At 35.7% G+C, this 18,645-nt stretch overlaps 1 protein-coding gene across 4 annotated transcripts in view; it reads left to right on the top strand.

The window, feature by feature from the left end:
* The window catches only part of POT1 (protection of telomeres 1), a 91,809-nt gene that overhangs the window by 16,832 nt on the left and 56,332 nt on the right, over window positions 1–18,645 (top strand). For all 4 annotated transcript variants that reach the window (XR_013929180.1, XM_080393923.1, XM_080393921.1 and 1 more), the window contains exons 3-7: window positions 4,252–4,324; window positions 5,707–5,798; window positions 11,699–11,809; window positions 14,282–14,329; window positions 15,512–15,626. Coding sequence is in view for 3 of the 4 variants with exons in the window: in XM_080393923.1 (XP_080250049.1) it covers window positions 4,252–4,324; window positions 5,707–5,798; window positions 11,699–11,809; window positions 14,282–14,329; window positions 15,512–15,626 (439 nt within the window). In the remaining variant the exon portion in view is untranslated. The remainder of the gene's footprint in view (window positions 1–4,251; window positions 4,325–5,706; window positions 5,799–11,698; window positions 11,810–14,281; window positions 14,330–15,511; window positions 15,627–18,645) is intronic.

The raw sequence follows: 18,645 nt of genomic DNA, 5'->3' as shown, positions 1-18,645 counted from the left end.
GGGTAGTTTGCTGCTGCTCTCCTCTCTGAACTGGTTTGTTACGGTGTCAAAGAGATGCCAGGAGTAGCATAATCAGGTAAAACAAAAAACAAAGCTGCCCTTTTTGGAAGCAGGGCCTGATAGGAGGTGATTTGATTGAGAATGATCCAGCTTACCTTAGGTCTTGTAAGAGAACAAAATGGAAACCTCAATAAACCAATGCTGCTAGTAAATGAGGGTTCTGTTCCTCAGGGTGTAGTTTTCTGTCCCCATTCACCTGTAGGACATACAGGTTTTCCTGCTTTTAAAAGCTGTGTCTGCAAGCACCCCTGACATGGAAAAACAGGGGTTCTTGTTCACAAAGGAAATGATGAAGTAGACAAAAATGTATTATATATTAGAAGATGTTTCTGCAAAAATAAATGTTTCCATTAGGAAAGCAGAACAATTGTTACCAGACTATGTTTTAAAGCATACATGGTGTTATAGCCAATTGTGGAAAGAGAAGGTGTATGGAATCTTTCTCAGACTTCTGCCTTATATTGAAAGAACATCATGCTGCTGCTGACACGGATTAGTAGGTGACTAAAACGGCTTGATATGAGCTCAGTGCAATGGGACAGCTGATAAAGCTGTGCTAATGCATCATTAAATGTGTAGGAAAATCCAGTTCTGCAGGCTGAGCTTGAAGCAAACCTTAGAATGCACTGATGTTAGGTTATCTTAGCAGTGGCACAGCACACTGTCAGTAGACCTGCCAAAATAGGGATCAGGTCCTGCTTTGAGGAGGGAGGAAGGGGAGAGGAGGATTTTCATGAAGTGTGTTACGGGAAAAAACAACAGAAAGCATCTAGGATGCTGCTGTCTGGCTTGTATGCCTCAGTCCTTTCATTATTCTGAAACTGTTTTGTTTCCTGGCATCTCTCTGAACAATACAAATTTTAATTTAAATTTGTGGGAACACAGCATGAGCAACATCTATACATCCTTAGTCACGATGACCATTAACTGAGCTTGATACCTTCTCCCATTACTTCATCATCCTCTGGCTTTTGCTATGGCAAAGCTGAACCAAACCTGAAAATCAGCTGCCAAGTCAGCTGTTAGACCAGACTGAGGAATGAGGCTGCAGCAAGGAAAGAGTCAGATTCAATAAAGGAATTGCACGTGGTCAGTCTGAGACTAAGTCTAAGTGGCTTAATGAATGGGGAGGGGTTGGTTTCTCTATGAGCTCAATAAACAGTGCAGGATTTGTGGGGGGAAAGTGAATTTGAGCAGGTTTTGCTAAAGTAGATTTTGTTGGAATTTGGAGCCCAAGAGTTTAAGGCATGTTGAGAAAGCAGTGGGTAGTATTTCTGCTGAGAAAGAGACCTAGAGCATACGTCTTTGTGATATGGAGAAATAGTGTGAAATAGGGACAATGGACATCGGTTGTGATTGTATATGTCTGCTCAAGGAATGTGGGTATGGTGTCTGGTCACTTAGTCACACAGCTTTGAGGAGACACCTATCCTTCTTCCTCTAACAGAGGGGCTATTTATAAAAAGGATGAGAAAAGGATGAGAGACATTCCAATGTTATCTAGAGGAAGGGAGTGCTAAGTCTTGCTGGAGAAGATCGGATGGTCACAAGGGCATGAATCACCTACAAACCTGCAAGACCACCACATTCCAGGCAAAGGACTGATAAGCTAATTAACATACGAAGCGAGAGTAAGGTAACGAATATGTATAGGCGTTAATTGAATATTCATTTGTTTTATTGTATAAATGTGAGATGGTTCATCACTTCGGGCATGCACGCTTGTGGAGGAGCGATCCCCCGTGCATCTGCGCGCAATAAACATACCTACTTTATAACTTTCGAGTTATAGAGTTTAATTCCGTACGTCATTTGGGATACAGAAGAAAGTAGTGGGGCCAGACTATTATAACAAAGAATGTAGTCCCAGAATTTGAAAACTCATTGGAAGGGTACTGGAAGGTAAAAGAAAAAATAATGAGTAAAAAAGGTCAGAAAGCAGTCTCATCAATGTATTCTGCCTTTAAATAGCAGGCTTGTACAGACTGAAATTTCTTTAGTAAGAAAAAAATGTATGTATAAATACAGACTGTTCCTGAGGTGACTTTGTTTCGTTACAAGGACGTTATTACAAGAAAAATTCTGTAGTATTTTATTTATCTGTGAGTACAGTTCAAGGCGTACAATCTCATCAAGAGCAATTATATATAATATTTAAATATTATACAAAGTTGTAATATGGAAAACAAGTGGCAGATCTTTCTGCAAGTATTCATAGACAGATCTCAGATGTTATTTTTGAAACAGAGCAAGGTCTTAAAAAGATTAGTCAGGATGAGTTTGGTACAACGCTCTAGGTGATGGTCTGTTTGTATTGAGAAGGGAATGTACTCTGAATAATAAGAAAAGGTTCCACTGACAAGTTAGGAATGTACCACTGGATGTTAAAGGAATGTACTCTGAATACTTAGAAAAGATCAGGTGGGCACCTGAAGGAGATAAGGAGACCAGGAGTCAGGAAATCGTTGAACAAAGAAAGTTGAAAGGTTTTCTCCACCTAGATCCCACCTATTATGAATAGAATGATTGGATGTCAAAATCAAATGAATATGTATGTAAAGATGTAACCTCTCAGGAAAACTGTATGAAATACCTAACTTTTCACTGAAAACTTTGGAGCTACTTTGTCCGGTGCGAATCAGCTAGCTCCCCAACATTGCACGAAATAAATACCTTTGCTGCTTAAAGACAAAATTTGTCTCTGAGCAGTTAAATCTGTGCTGTTTTGGCATAATTTTGCAGATGCTAATTGTTAAAGTAAGTACTTGATACTTTAGTCTCCTTACAGAACTCATTAGTCTTTCCTGTGAAAAGTAGGAACTTACCTGTTAAAAACATATGGTCATAGATTTTTGACTTTTGGTTTGGTCTTGAAGCACTGCTGTCTCAAAAGCAATAAAACAATATGGTACATGTTAAATCTAATTCAACATGGCGATTTTTTAGTGTAATAAAATATACTTTGGGTTGAAAAAGGTTGTTTTGTGAAGTTTTAGTATTTCTTTATAACAGTAAAATTCTTGAATTTGATTTGGGTTTCTCCTCAACTAACATGTTGTAGAACTAAATTTACTGTAAAAATTCTCTACAGTAACAATTTGCTACTGTGTGTATAATCCTACTTTGGCTTAAGAAACGTTTACGACTATATTAAACAAGCTACCCACTGAGTATGTACTTTGAAATCATTATGATTTACCTGACTGTCCTCTTAAAGTTGCTTTTGTGCATTTATAGAAAGATTGCCCCTGCTATCTCATTACAAGAAACCTTTGACTTTTTCCTGTGATGTTTGTGTAGTTCTCTAAACACTTTTATATAGAGTCTGTTTTAATTTTTTTTGTTTTTCTTTATTGAAGAAGTTTCTGTGGTTTTATCCTTGAGAAGGATACAGTGCTTTACCTGCCATGCTGTGGAAGAATACAATTGACTAATGTTTTTGCTACTGTTAAAAGGAGAACCTTTTTTAGATGAGAGGTCTTTCTTTCAAAACACATTTATTCCAAAGGGATGTTAACATCACTGAAGTTGCTGGTCTGTGATTTTTGCTTCTTGTAACTTCAACTTCACTATAGAGTATTTTTACCTAATTAACAGAACCTTTGCAGCTTTTAGAGTGTTTGTATTGCTGACAAATTAATGAGTCACTACAGTTTCAAAACTTTGTAATACTGTTCTCTCAGCTGTACAGTTTATTTTTCACAGATTATTCAGCTTCATATACATCTTTTATTCCTTGACTGTGATTTTGTTTTGATACTTGTTGTAATCCTTTGCCAACATTTTTTGAGAAAGTGCTGTATCTTTTAAGATTTTGATCACCCTACCGTTTTAGCTGTCTTTCAGGTTTTGTGCTAAAACTGTAGCCTTTGTGCTGTTATTGTAACTAGTAAAGGTACTTCCATAGCTACTATTCCATTGTTTAGTCTAAGCTTGTCATCTAGTCATAGCATCTAAGTAGTGTCGACATGTCATATTTCCTTTGTTAAAGCTCAAGAATATTGCTCTTCAGTGCAGTCTTTATCAGGTTTTATTCATGTTTTTTTAAAGAATTCAGATGGTAATTTGCACTTTAGTTCTACCTTTATTTAGCTTACTGCTGTTTCGGCTATTATCAGTGTTCCAGTAAGTGTGTAGTCTTAGTTCACAATTCACAGTTGGTTTTGTTTGTTTTTTTATTTTACTTTTTAGGGAATAGTTGTTCTTTCCCACCCATTAGTGAAACTTGGAGATGGGACTGACTTTTTGAAGATTGTTCTTCAAGGTACTATATTTAAATATACATTTTAGATTTATTTTGTTGAACTACTTGACACTTTTTTAGACCTCATGCTATTACATCACTAGTACCTGCTTATTTTTGTGTTCAGTAAAATGTTATATTTAAAAAAACTTTAAGTGTTCATTTTCTACAGAAACAAGATTACTTTAAACTTATGCCAGTTAAGTTAATGGGAAGAATAGAGTCTTTATATTTCAGTAGAGTTCTCATTGCAGAATATTTTAACATACTGCCCTGGAAATGCATTAGCTATATGTACAGCTTTAATAGTGTATCTTTAAACTGCTTATCATAAGGAAGGAATAAGAAAAATGCATGCTTACTATGTAAGTGTGCATTTAATATAGGTTGGTATGTTGATTAGCAGCAAAATATTTGTATTTCATTCTGTTTTAATGTAAGCACATAAGTCTTACAATATGTCTACTTATATTAGAATACCTGACTAATCAGGTGAAATTCCGTTTCTTAAGTTGTTCATCATGTAATAAATTATAGTAAAAAACAGTAGTCCCTTTTAAGTCCAAAAGTTCATTAGTCAGGAGTCAGCTGAATTCAAGATTTCCGTTCTTTTCCGTTTCCTTCTCAGCTGCTTACACTGGTTAGAGAAACATTACTGGCTCCCTCTGAGCTTTCCTAACTCTACAAATTCTGTGACTGTGTCTGAACACCAGCCTGGGGGCTGCAGATCCTACCTGGTGATGCTGCTTGTAACTGGTGTTAGCAGAGCTGAATGAAATTGATCGGACCTGAGTCAGTTTCCCTACTGGCTTCAGGATTCCCAAAGAGGGAGGCAAACCTTCTTTGAGTCTTCCAAATTTCATGTGACTGTTCAGGAGGGATGAGATTTCCTGCACATTCTCCACAGCCTCAAAAAATAGGTTTGCACATCTAAATAATCAGTGTTGCTTTTGAAACAGTAAAAAGTAGAAAACTCTTAGAATAATAATGTAATTTCTGCTTCAGTCCTCCTGGAAGGCTCTTTATTTGTCTGTGTCCTGGAACATCTCCAGTTTATATAGTTCTAAAATATGATTTGTGTTCATGTAAAAAATCAAATGTGACTGGATAGTATTTCCTCTCTCACACTATACACTGAATTGGCCAAGTGGAAGGCTTTGTCAGTTCTGTTTAATGTACACATTTTAATAGGTCCTCTTAATGAAGAATATTCTGCTTGATATACCTATAGTTATCACATAAAAGAAGTTGGATAACTATTTGAAAGGATTTTCTATTTGTAGATTAATCGGAATGAAAAGTGTTATGCTGTAGAGTAACTTATTTTGGAAATCCCTTTCCATTGCTGTTTTGTCTTGGAGAAGGTATGGTGACTGGAATTGCTTCTGCTTTTCTTTCTCTAGATTTGGATAACTTGTGTTCACGGATCAACAGCATCAATATTTTAATATATGGAAAAATGGCAGTGGATTGTGCGAAAATTATACAGTCTGGGGTAAGATATTTTTTTCTTGCCTTAGGAATTGTTTTCCACAGATGTATGTTGACTTCTTGTCTTTATATATGAAAATCAGAAATAGTCTATTCAGTCAACTGAAATCTATAAATATGAACTAGAAAAATACCCACCCAAAAAGTATTTGCTTATGTAAATTCTTTCTAACAATAATATTGAAATAAAGCAATTCTTTTTGTCAATGCTCTTTACTTAGCAAGTAAAGGATCATGAATATGGATGATATTTATGTTCATAATTTGAATGTTTATTGCCATTAGGTAAGATAGATTGTAGGATTAAATTGATTCAGTTATACTAAAAGCTTTAAAAAAATAATCAAAACTATGTACACGTTTTTTTTAATTGGCTGGGTGCTGGTGTCTTCCTTTGGCAGAGATAAAAGCTTGGGGTTTTTTTTTAGCTTCTGGGTAAAGGACATTGGCAAGTCAACCTACGAGTTTGTGAGACAGTGTGTTGCAACTAAAGGAGAACAAGCTGCAAACAGTTACTTCAGTATTTTTTATGAGATTGCCTGTCAGTTTGCTGACACTTCAATATTAGCCAGATATAAAATTAAAATTAGTATACAATACGTTATTAGCTTGTGTTAGTGCTTTTTCATTTGCAATATAAATTCATACTAAATCATACTATGTTTTGGGCTGGAAGGAACCTTTAAAGATCGTTCAGTTCCAACCCACCTGTCATAGCCAGGGACATCTTTCACAACATCAGGTTCTCCAAAACACTATCCAACCTGATTTTGAACGCTTCCAATCACAGGGCATCCACAACTTCCTTGGGCGACTTGTTCCAGTGTCTCAGTGTCTTACCACCCTTAATGTAAAGAATTTCTACCTTATGTCCAATCTAAACCTAGCCTCTTTCAGTTTAAAGCCATTTACAAGCCTTGGTAAAAAGTCTTTCTTCATTAAAAAGATGGGAAGTTATTTAGTGAAGAAAATAGAGCTTTGTTTTGATATTCTTAGAAATATTTGTTATGCACAAAGGTTAAGGGCTTTGTCAAGTACGGAAAAACAATGGCTTAGGATTCTGTCAGGGTTTTTCAGCTCAAACTAGTACACCTCAGCTCTGGTGATCTGTATATTGAGAAAGGGTAAAAATTATAGCAGACCTTAGGGCAAATATCACTTAAAGTTCAAGTTGCTCTGAATCTGTGGAACATTTTACTTTCAGTTCAGAGACTTGTGTATGCTTTTTATGTAATTCTACCTAAGATTAAATAATGACTTGCTTATTTCCCAGCTTTAAGAGAGGGGTGGCGTGTGGGATGGGGAGAGGGGAAAAAAAAAATATCTATTTATATTCCTTGAGAGGGATCTTTCTGTTTCTGGATAGTAGCTTGCACCCTGAATCTTACTGATTTTAAGGATGCATGAATCAGTTCATGAAATAAATGGGACCAAAGCTGCTAATTTCAAGAATTACACCTAAAATTAGAGCTGAGGTATTTATATAATGTATAGTGACCTATATTACAGTTTTTCTATAACTATGTGCTTAGAAATATTCACATGATAACTTTTGAATCCCTATGTTTTCAGCATTGTTAATCTGACTAAATTAACATGGATTTCATGAGTATATGCAGATAGAGAGAAGGAACTAAATGTTTAAATATTACTTTTGTCATGTAGACAATCCTCAAAGAGCAGGTGACATACACTGGCTGCCTCTTCAAATGGGTGAAGAAGAGTATCTCAGCTAAGAAAAAGTTGTTTATCCTTATGTTTTTCCCAACAGAGGTGTAACTTTGAAATTTTTATCATTTTTCACATTTTAGGTGAAGTCAGTAAGAGGTTTGGAAAGTACAGAACATGTAGGACAGACTGACATGACAGTGACATTTATCTCTCTAAAAAGCAAGGCTAAAAAACCACTTTAATAAATGTTTAGTGAATAGTTGAAGAAAGTTTTTTGAAGTTATAGTTGTGACCTAGTGCAGCATTTTAAAAAAAAATAAATTGCAAGATCATGTATTGGTGAAAACTTCCCGTGGAAATGAAGGATTCTGGCTTATATCTTTGTAGACCCTTCTGTCTCTGTGTTACTCTTAGTTTGCCTTATTTCCAGTCACATAATGTATTTTATTAAATTAATATTAATAATGAGAAATAATATTAACAGTAATTAATATTAAATATTTAAATAGCTTACTGTATTTTTTATGAATCAGTAAAATACTTCAGAAGTCTTGCTTAGCAATGTGATTCCTTGTACTTTGGGGAATCTTTTCTGGCATAATTTACTGTATGGCTTCCATCAGCAGTTGGTCAACCTTGTGCCACGAACAGAATGGGTTAAAACTTTGATTTTGGAGAAATCACTGAGTCTAAGAAATATTTTCCAGCAAAAGGTGCTTGCTCTGACAGATGGCATGGTGGTAGGTCTTGGGAAGTATACATTTTCTGTAGTATGTGATCTATTAAATACATCTTTGAGAGCAAAAAAGAAAATTCTATAGGGCATCTTTTTCTATTTACATCAAGTATCTTCTCCAACTAGCATAGGTTATATGAAGGAAAAGTCAGCAACACCTCATGATTGTGAATGAAGGATTTCACAGATTGAATTCTTTCAAATTGATTTAGCTATCAAGAATAAAAATTACCTAGATCCTTTTAGTAGAACCCCTTTAGAGATTGTGCTTTTAATTTATGTTAAAATTGGTGTGTGGCCCTTTTCAGCCCTTTGATAAGTGTGAACTTGAGGGAACAACACGGGGTTTTTGGGCTGAGTGGTAAGGTGTGCAGGTCAGTTTTACATTGGATTCTGCTATGAATCAAAGCCTTATTTCAGTGTTTGTCATATACCATGGTAAAGAGAGAAACATGCCTGGAAGATCAGCAAAACAAGTCTGTTTAGGGCAGAAAAATCTTTTACATCCATCAAATATGTATAAAATAAGAGTGACAGTCTTTATACAAATTTTTTGGTTCCACAGAATTTTGACAGTGAGCCCAGAATGGGTAGTTCCTGAACTTATTTCTAAATATACAAATTGGAGAATCAATTTTAAATTTGAAGAACAAATTGGCTATATTGTCCTGATAATAATATTGAGCAAGGCTCTGAGTGGCAATTAGAAGATAAAGATCAGTACTAAAGAGCTGGGTAGGAAACCACAGCACACAGAGGACAACCCTTAGACAGCCAGAGTACACTAAAACCAGTGTTCAGTCTTCCCCAGTAGAACCTTTGTAGTACTTTCCGTGTGTCTCAAGCGAGGTTTTAATTGTGGAAGAATCTGAATGTGAGGGAACGCAATGATTTCTGAAACTAGCAGAGTTGCAATTTGGCAGTTATGAAATAGATTTAATGTTTTTTAAAAAGGCAAAGTTTTAGCCATTAAAGAATTACTTCAGTAAGGTCCAGTATTTTTGTTTGCTTCTTACGGTTTCAAACTTCAGTTTTGTAGATTTTCATATTGTAATTCCCATACTGTTACAGCTTTAGCTAATGAGCTTGGAGGGAGGAGCAGGCTATTCCCAAAAAATGTGAATAACAATGTTGTTCTTGTCTCCTGAGAGGCTTTTGGTTTTGTAACAGATTAAGTGTCAGGGGAAATACTGTCTTTCCTTTATTTCTTTTATTTGAATGAGGGGAATAGGATTTGTTTTTATTGTTTCAAAATGTTGGTTGAATCTTATAGTTTTTATATATGTATATATGTGTGCAGTGTAATATTCTTCTGTTGGTAAGAAAATCCACCAATTTATGTAAATGACTTTGATTCCCAAGCCACTTATCAGAGAATTTTGTAGCTAAAAGGTCAAATTGAAACTAATCTATTTTGAAGACTAATATAGCATTAAATTTCAAAGCAGTGTGCAAACCTTGTGTAAAGTTTTTTTGTGTTAAAAATCTACAAGTCACAGCCTGTCAGAGTTGACCGTGAATTTGTAACAGACTGGAGAATATACTTGTTCTTTCTATCTATAAAACTAGATTTTGAGGCTAGTGCTGTTGTCTTTTCCTCATTGAAATTGCACAGTCCTTTCACAGGTGTTTTTTGAATGAAATGTAATGCACTGCGTATTACTTGAAAGTAGTCACCAGTGATCTATTACTCTTCACAAAAGTTTCCATTATTAGCAACTTGTACAAAGGCTTGAGTCTGTAATTTTAAAGTTCCTTCTGACACAGGAGAACAAGGCAAGTCAGCTGTACAGAGCTCCAATCCTGACTCAGCAACCAAGTCCTAGAATCTTGTTCAGCCTGCAATCTAATAAAATGCTGAAATGGGAATAATGTATAGAAGGGCAAGCTTTTTAGCAGAAGGTTGATTTCACTGTTGAAGGAACATTTGCATGAGTAGCATCAGCAACAGTGGAAGGAAGGACACATGTTAACACCTGGTTTCTGCAAAGTAGCTGAGTTTCCTGAAGCTTGTGTTTGTGTGTGGAAGGAATGAAATGACTGTCACATACGTTAGTAGGGCGGTGTGTTCCAGGCGCAAGAAATACTGAGCGGTCTAATTGTTTAGACCCCTTTTAACTTATGTAGTTCTGAGTATGGGTTACACTAAGGTGACTTACATGTTGTTTTTTAGTCAAAATATACATTGTACTCCCATTTACAGCACTACCGGAAAATTGCCATGTCCTAAATAGTTTCCTTTTGTATTAAACTGTGTGATTAAACTTTTTTTCTGCAGTAATTATATAAATCCTTTAATAACTAAATATATCACTGCCACTTAAGCTAGTAGCCTTTATTGCACAAAACATTAAGGTTTTGGATCTTAAATCATTTAGAGTAGCATTGTCAGATTGCTGAAATAGCAAAAAATAGCCATCATAGTGCAATATTTAGCTAAAACTGTCAACTTTAATCAGAAAACCCTTTTATTTGTTGTAATCTAATAAACACGTGAATGAAAGTCATTCAGTAAAAGCTTATGGAAGTGCTTTTGGTAGAAGGTCAAATAGAAATAGGGTTCCGAGTCTAACATGTTTATTGGAATGGATCACACTGGCATAGCCCTGCTATACAGTTCTTGTACCAAAGGAACCGATTTTAAATGAGCTTTATGTTGTATCAGACTTTCCAGCATTATCTTTGTTTGGTCAGATACCTTTCTTACTATCTCTACGTCCTAAATATGTTTTCTATTTCCTCCCCTTAAAAAAAAAATATAAAAATTGTAAGTTTGCTGCTAAAACAGTGAGTTGCTTCAGGGGCTTAAATCATTTACCCCTTAAATCATCCTTTTCTTGTTGGTGTCTGAGGAACTTTATACCAAAGTGAAAATACAGTTGCAAATGCAATTACTTTCTGTACCAGAATTGCAGGAGTGACACCACACAAGTTTGTAATGTCTCTTTTGCTACCAGAAACCTACCTATTGATTGACCTACCTGTTTGACCCTTAAGAAGGAAATTTGGAAGACCAAAACAGAAAATATCGACAAGTAGAATCTCTTCAAAATGTAGTTGTAGCTCAGTAAGAACTAAGTTCTGAGGAAAGAGTGTTTTGTCACTACTGATCTGATGTCTGATTCCTTTTCTAGCTTAGTTACACTTAGAAAGGAGTCAGTCTTCAGTATTTTGGAAGGGGAATTATGCTTTTGTTTTATTCAGTGTGACTCTTCCCCTCTAGCCCTTTTCAAAATTAGCATTCAGTCACAGTAGCATCGAAAGCACAAAAAATTTAGCAGAAATTGAAAAAAAAAATGCTCACTGGCATTGGTTGGAAATATGAATTCTGTGGATGGAAACCTAAATAGAGAAACTTGAAGGCAGCGTTGAGAATTTGTTCAGGCTTTTTGTTTCTTGAATTTCTTGAGACTTTAGGGTGAAATTTCACATCACATGCTCTTAAAAGTATGTGGTACAGACTATGTAATAATCTGTTTATCACCCTGTTCCCATAGGACACAGTTGTAGTAGCAGGATTTAAGTTGGCAAAATCACCTACAGCAGCAGAGGATGGTAGACATTGTTGCCACCTGGAGGCATCTGAAGAAGATGGATCAGCCATTTATGTACGTGAGTACCCAAAATTTTTTTTTCCAAATACCTTTACAGTAGAAAAAGCAATAAAATCTATTAGGATCTGATACATTAGATTATTTTAGCATGTTTATCAGGAAACAATCAGGACACATCTCTGTGTGTCTTCATACAGTTTTATAATAACCCAAACCATGCAAGATCCAAATTATCTTGGACATCCCCAGTAAATTTCTACTTATTGAGCGCAGAAACTTGACCTTAGTTGGCTTTACATAGATCCCTAGAGGACTATTGAAACCTGGAGAATGGTTTAAATCATTCTCATGCATGACACAGTGTGGAAATGCAGACAAGGTAGAGGGAGCAGGAGTGGTCTTGAGTTTATAATTCTTAGTTTTTTTCTGGTCTATGAGTTTGTATTGTTTTAACTCACATCATTATACTTTGCCTTTGAAATATAGGGATTCCTAGATTGTTAATTTTTGAAAGAGTTACAGCCTTTTTTCTGAGGAAAATATTTGTTCTTTTGTGCTACTCTTGCATCAGTACAGTTCATCTTACGTGCTTCCATCTTTGAGATATGAGAGTGGAGGTACCCTGTTCTTCCTCTGCTGCTTCTATGTGTGGTAATGCATCAGCAGTGCATGGCTGTTGTAGGCACTGTGTCTTTGCTTCAAGAAACATTTGCTAATCTTTTTAAGCCTAAATAGGTATTTTAAAAGTTATAGGACTTTAAAATTACAAAAGTTTAAATATCAAAGTATTTAGGATATTTTGCATTTGGAAAACTGTCATAGCCCCTCCATGGGGAGCAGTGAGAGTGTCTGGGTGTGGAATGAAGCTTAAGTTTTCAAAAACTTTGTTGGATGCCTCAGTGGGATATTTCTAATATTTGTTACGAAAGTTATTACAATAGTTATGGGCATCTGGTGAGAGTGTGTTGCATGTTTTCGATGACTGTAATTGTTTACTACTGTTAAGAAGGAGGATGATAGTATTGAACTGAACTCTCAGTGACAATGCTGTAAACTATTCTGTAGTCAGTGAAAAGGAAAGGGCACCTTCACTGGAGAACAATAAAGCATTATACTATATGGTGATTCCTTTGAGCCCATCCATCAGATTTTGAAACAAACTTAGAAATAATTATGAAAAATTAAAAGCAAAAGCATATAGAAAAGTGTTTTACTAAAATGCATTCTGTGCCATTATCAAGGTGTGAACTTTTTTCTGTAAAATTGTCTGAAAATAATTTTAAATTTAAGAAAATATATTTTTTTTATTTCAGAAAGGCACTTCTTCCCCCCCCCCCCCCAAATTTACCTCTATAGATAATTAAAGTTTGGCATGCAGCTCAATGAGAAACAAAATCAATTAAAATTGTAGTGCAGACTGTTTCATGACATTTTTTATTGATAACAATGACATACAGATATAAGAAGTATGTTTCACTGAAGATAATAGCAAAACTGTGCCCTGAGTCTGAGTAAATGTGTCTAAACTGAATGTACCTAAATTTTAGGCACTACATGAGGTGTACACAGTTGAGTATTGGCAGGACCTCATGGCATACAGTCTAATCCCAAGAAAGATGTGCAGCTCACGGAATGTCTATCTCGCCATGGACCACACAGTGGAGCTTGTGGCACTTAATTTACTGACATGCTCATTGAATGCTTAAAATTAATACAAATTATCTGAGTTTGTTGTGCTTCACTTTCTCAATTATAACTGTTCCACTTGACTATTTAAAATAATAAATGGAAGTAAAACTAGCTTCAGGAATGCAGTTGAGGGTGGAGAGCAAAACCAAATCCCTTGCAGGAGTCTGCACTGCTGAGGCAATGCACAGCTGTGACATGGGACCCTGTGTCCGGTAGATAGGCAGTGGTGTTACATCAGGATGGCAGCTGAGCTCTGCCCTGTGTTTCTCACTATAGGGCGAGTATGTGTTGGCATTAACTAATCGTGGAGATTTGAGATATTTAAAGTATGTTATGCTGAGGGTAGGTCTGGCTTATAAGTATGGCTCTAAAAACTTAGGAGCTACCTTTAAATAGAACTTATCCCATTCTGGTGATTTTGACTTGAACCTTTCTTTTTCTTTTTTATATTTCCCCCCAAAGCAGAGTAACAAGTCACTGAAAGCAGATCTGCTCTAAGCTTTGACATGTACAAAACATAAAGTTCTCTGTTAAGTGATTATTTCTAAAGTTGTGGCCTCCAACTTTCAAATGCTAACTGTTAATGTGACCTGAGTTATACTGCACTTCTGCTTTAGAAAATATGTGTTACTTAAAGTAGCTTTTGTCTGAGTGTAATCAGAGTAAATACTGTTTTCTTTGTAGGATAAAATTGTACTAGTTTCAGAAGTGATTCACATAGCAAAAGAGCCTGTAATGCTGTTTTATATTTGCTTATGGTGTTATATTTGCTTTAGAGTTATCAAATGCAGTGTCTTCAATTTTGTAATCAGCAAGTTTGTTATTTTTTCTCCTCAGATTTATCCTAAACAAAAAAAAAATGCTGCTTCAGAAACTGCATCTGTGGTGAGTTTATATTTGGGATGATTTTAAACTGTGGGAGACGAACTACATGTAAATAAGAATGTCTGGATGGAATTCTTTTTCTTTCCTGCCTATTACACTTCCATACTCTCATCGCAGCAGTTATTTTATTTGATTTTAAATTTTGCAAATAATATGTCTGGAAAACAGAAGAAAATATGAAAAAGTAATACTTTTCTGTAATTGCAGTGTAGTTATCATTTTGATCTCAAACTAGGCTGTATGTTGGTTTGAGAGAGATAAACCAGAAAGGTAATGGTCATTCTAAAGATCATGTGCTTTACAAAAATGTAAATATGAATCTTCCTCTGATTTATAATCAGACTTCATGTACTAGTCTTAACTTATCTTTTGATTAACATTTAGAACAAACCTTTGTGTCTAAATTAAAAATTTACAGGAAATAGTATATTAAAGGCATAGAAACTGGTGTATGAAATTTTATTATTCTTTATCATAAGGTTAAAGGTTTAGTACTAAAGATGCTACAGCTTGGCTTTGTATTAATTTGGGAGGACACTTCTTTTTTCTCCCCACCCCTCAGTATAGTAATTGGAAACCAGTTTTCAGTCTGTTTTGCAGAGTTTGTATTCTTTAAAAGAGACCAATCAGCATATAATGTAACCTTAAGGTGAAAGGATAGTAGTCCTTAAACAGTAGAAGGTAGTCCTCAATTTCTTTAATCCTCCAAGAAATGCTGTTTTAATGAGAAGACTTACACAATGGCTGTGAGAGGTAAACCACCAGCCCCTGAGACAGTGATCTGTGCAGTGACACTGTCAATAGTACTTATAAAATTATTTATGCATATACTTTGAAAAACCCTTTGCATGGACATGTTAAAATCAATCAGTAAAAAATCACTGTCCATCATTCTTATAATTACTTCTATTCACCTATTTCGTGTATTGAAACTTATATGGACATTATTTTAAGGAAGATTTCTCAAAAAAATGAAAGTAAGTCTTGTGTGCTTTATTAGGTGTGAAAATACATATGTATGTATCTTTAGAGAGTCTAAAGTGAATAAGGAAGAAAAAGATAACCTTTTTTCTTTTTAGGATTAAATCATATCTGAGGGTATATAATGTTAAAAGACAAAACTATGGGTGAATATTTCAACAATTTTTTCTTCTCTTCCCTAATTTTATCATGCCTTTCCAGTCTGTTGCACCAAAATATGTGTATACTCCTCTGAATCATCTTAAAGATGGAACTATAGTGAATTTGTATGGCATTGTGAAATTCTTCAAGCCTCCATATGTAAGCAAAGGAACTGGTACGTACTATATTCAAGAAATATAAAACTCTTCCTTCAAACAGAACTGTTCTTACGATGTTTATTAAAAATCAGCCAGAACAACAAGTTCAGGTGATCCTTTGACCACAGTTCTCAGTTAACCTCAAGAAAACAGAACAACAAATAGGTAAAGGATATCAGGGTCACTTTAGGCAGACTGGTGGACATAGCAAATTAAGAAAGTGTTTATGAAGCTAATACTATCAGTAGAAAACAGAGAAATTGACCTGTGGAGAGAGAAAAAAAAAAAAAACCCAAAACAAAAAAAAACCCAAAAAAGTGCAAAAGCCCTGCACCTGTCCTTGTGGGAAAGGTTTATTGTGTAAGTATGTGCAATTCTTCCTTGAGATTTTGACAATGAATTTTATGAACTGCTTATGTGGTGCCAGCATATTTGTTATTTGGAGAAGCTGTGCAACAACTGAATTTTTTCTGAGAGATGAACACTTACTGATTGTGTTGGTTTTGCTAGAAGATCATACCATTTCACTAGGTGCTTAGTAAGTATACAGCTAGGTGACATCCCTGCTAAATTCAATTAAGCAGTAGAGTTTCTTATTTGATTCAGAATTAATCAAAGTATTTTATGCTTGTTATAAAGTTACTGTGCATTTTAAAGTTCAGGGAGGGTTTCCTCTTCTATATGTATTTCTAATCAAACAAAAAAGAATAATTAGGATGGTGACTGATTTTTATGGTGTTAATTATGCATGCAAGTTTCTTGAACAATGTCAATAGCCATGAATTTGGCTTCTAAATACCAAAATTTAAGAAGTGAACATTAAATCAGAACCAAGAATTAGTGGCTTGTTTGCAAAATCTTTTCAAACAGATCTGTGTGATCTTACTTGCTCAAAAACTTGCCAGCAGCAGTCTGAAAGGTGATGCACGCAAGGCATTAAATGCCTTTGTGAGAGCACAGTACTATAGCTGCAGTACCATGGCTTCCAGAATGAGCTTTGCTTACTGTTGGGTAGCTTGAAACAAAAATGAAATAGCCAAAAGGTGTGCAAACATGGTGGCACACTTGAAAAAAGTTCCAAGTCCAGCTAAGATTCAACTAATGGCTTCACTTTTTGAATACCAAGCAATCTTCACCCTTTGTTTGAATCAGTTTAGAGTGTAGGAGAAACGTCTGGGAGGTCTGTACAAATACATGTGTACTACTTTCAGTATGTTCAAATGAACTGTACTGATATAATCTGTATTGTGGCTATGCTAATTACTTCTGTTTGGTGCACATAGTATTCTTCTAGCTAAGCAGGTATACTGGTTTGAAAGATCCTATTGACAGGAAATCTTTGCTCTCACTTGTAGCTAAAGTGTGGTCTAACACTTGCCCACAGAAAAGACAAGACGTGTGTGCTGCTCTCTGGGCTGTAGTACACCAGGTGTCAGCTGTACTAAAGGCAGCCACCGGCCCCGTCAGTAGTCATAGTTATGCAAAGTAACATAGGAATTTTCAAGAATATATGAAATTAACTAGGTCCACAAGCTAATGAATAGCTTGCAGCTAATGAATTCCTTGCAGCAGGGAGTTCAGCAGTGTTTTTACATACTGTTGGCCCTGTCAACAGAAGAAAGAATATATCTGCAGCATTAGGGCTCAGTGCCCTGATGTCTGCAGGAGAGCAGTTCTGTGCTTCCCATACAGTTAGTTGTCAAAATGTATGTTCCTGTTTTTGTTTGTTATAGAAGGTGACAAGGCTTGTTCTTAGAAAACCTTTCTACTGTGCATTCTTAGTGTTGAAAAGGCAATAGTGTTCCCAAAATAACTCTAAAACATAAACAAAAAACAAGTCTGAAGAATATGGGATAATCTAATTTAAACATTAACATTTGAAAAATAGATGTAGTCATTAAGTTGGGAACTAAGCCAGTAATGGTCCATCTGTTTTTATAGCAAATATAGCATGTTTGGTCTTTTTCCTTTTGAGACTGTGTAGAGTAGGATAAAATTAATGTTAACTTAGTCATTAGTACACTAAAGTTATTTTTCTAAACAATAAACTGCAAATCTTTAAGATTATATATTGTTTTGAGTGTTTTATATAGGAAAAAGCAAATGGTAGCTGTTAAGAGAAGGCTGTGTCAAAGTTGGTTGTCACTTTTTTCAGAAAATAATTGTTTTTTAATACTGTAACCCAGTAAAAGTGGAAGACTACAGTTTTCCAGTTGGTTTTCATTAGAAATGTTACAACACAACAGATATTCCTAGATGTAAATGAGGAATAACAGTAAATGAAAGTGTTTGCAGGAACTCAGTGCATTTAGTCTGGAAACAGAAAAGTGTTCTGCTCTCTAGTTAGAAATGCAGCCATTCATAAAATACTAAATTAAGTGTGTGCATGTTTCCTCTGTGTATAGCAAATCAAGTTACAGTGCTAGCTTACAAGTAATAGTAATAAAAATTATTCTACCCCTAGAACTGAATACTTTTGGAACTGTTATGTGATTTAGCTACAGTTAATACTTAGGCAATACTTAATATCTATAACATATTAATTGAAAGAAAGATTCCAGAAGGAGCTTTTCAAAGGTCAGAGATAGATTCCCAGATACTAGTGAATGGGTAGTGTCAGGTTGCTGGGGGCTTAAGGAGAAGGATTTGGGGCTGCCAGGCATGAAAAAGGTTTGAAAATGGGAAAGCAAACTGTGCTGTGTGTGGGTGCCCTGGGGATTGGCCTCCAGGAGGAGTGGCTGGGGCTGCCCTGGGCCCAGCACAGCTGGTTCCAGCCCACCTGTCACAGGGCCTGGCTGAGCCCCTTGGTCAAGGTAGCAGTGCCTCTGGGAAAACCAAGTGAAGAAAGGGCAAGACACGGCATGGCACTGAGAAGTGAGGAGGAAAAATGTGAGAAACAACCCTGTGACACCAAGGTCAGGGAAACAGGAGGGGAGGAAGTCATCCAGGTGCTGGAGCAGACCTCAGATGAGCAGATTGTTCTACAGAAAAAGCGTGTAAGGACGGAAGGAGCATGAGAGAAGAGGATCTGTTATG

Source organism: Falco punctatus (assembly GCF_963210335.1).
Source record: "Falco punctatus genome assembly, chromosome: 6".
Lineage (NCBI taxonomy): Eukaryota > Metazoa > Chordata > Aves > Falconiformes > Falconidae > Falco > Falco punctatus.
The sequence above is the reverse complement of the archived record's forward strand: the minus strand, read 5'-3'. Positions and strand labels throughout refer to the sequence as shown.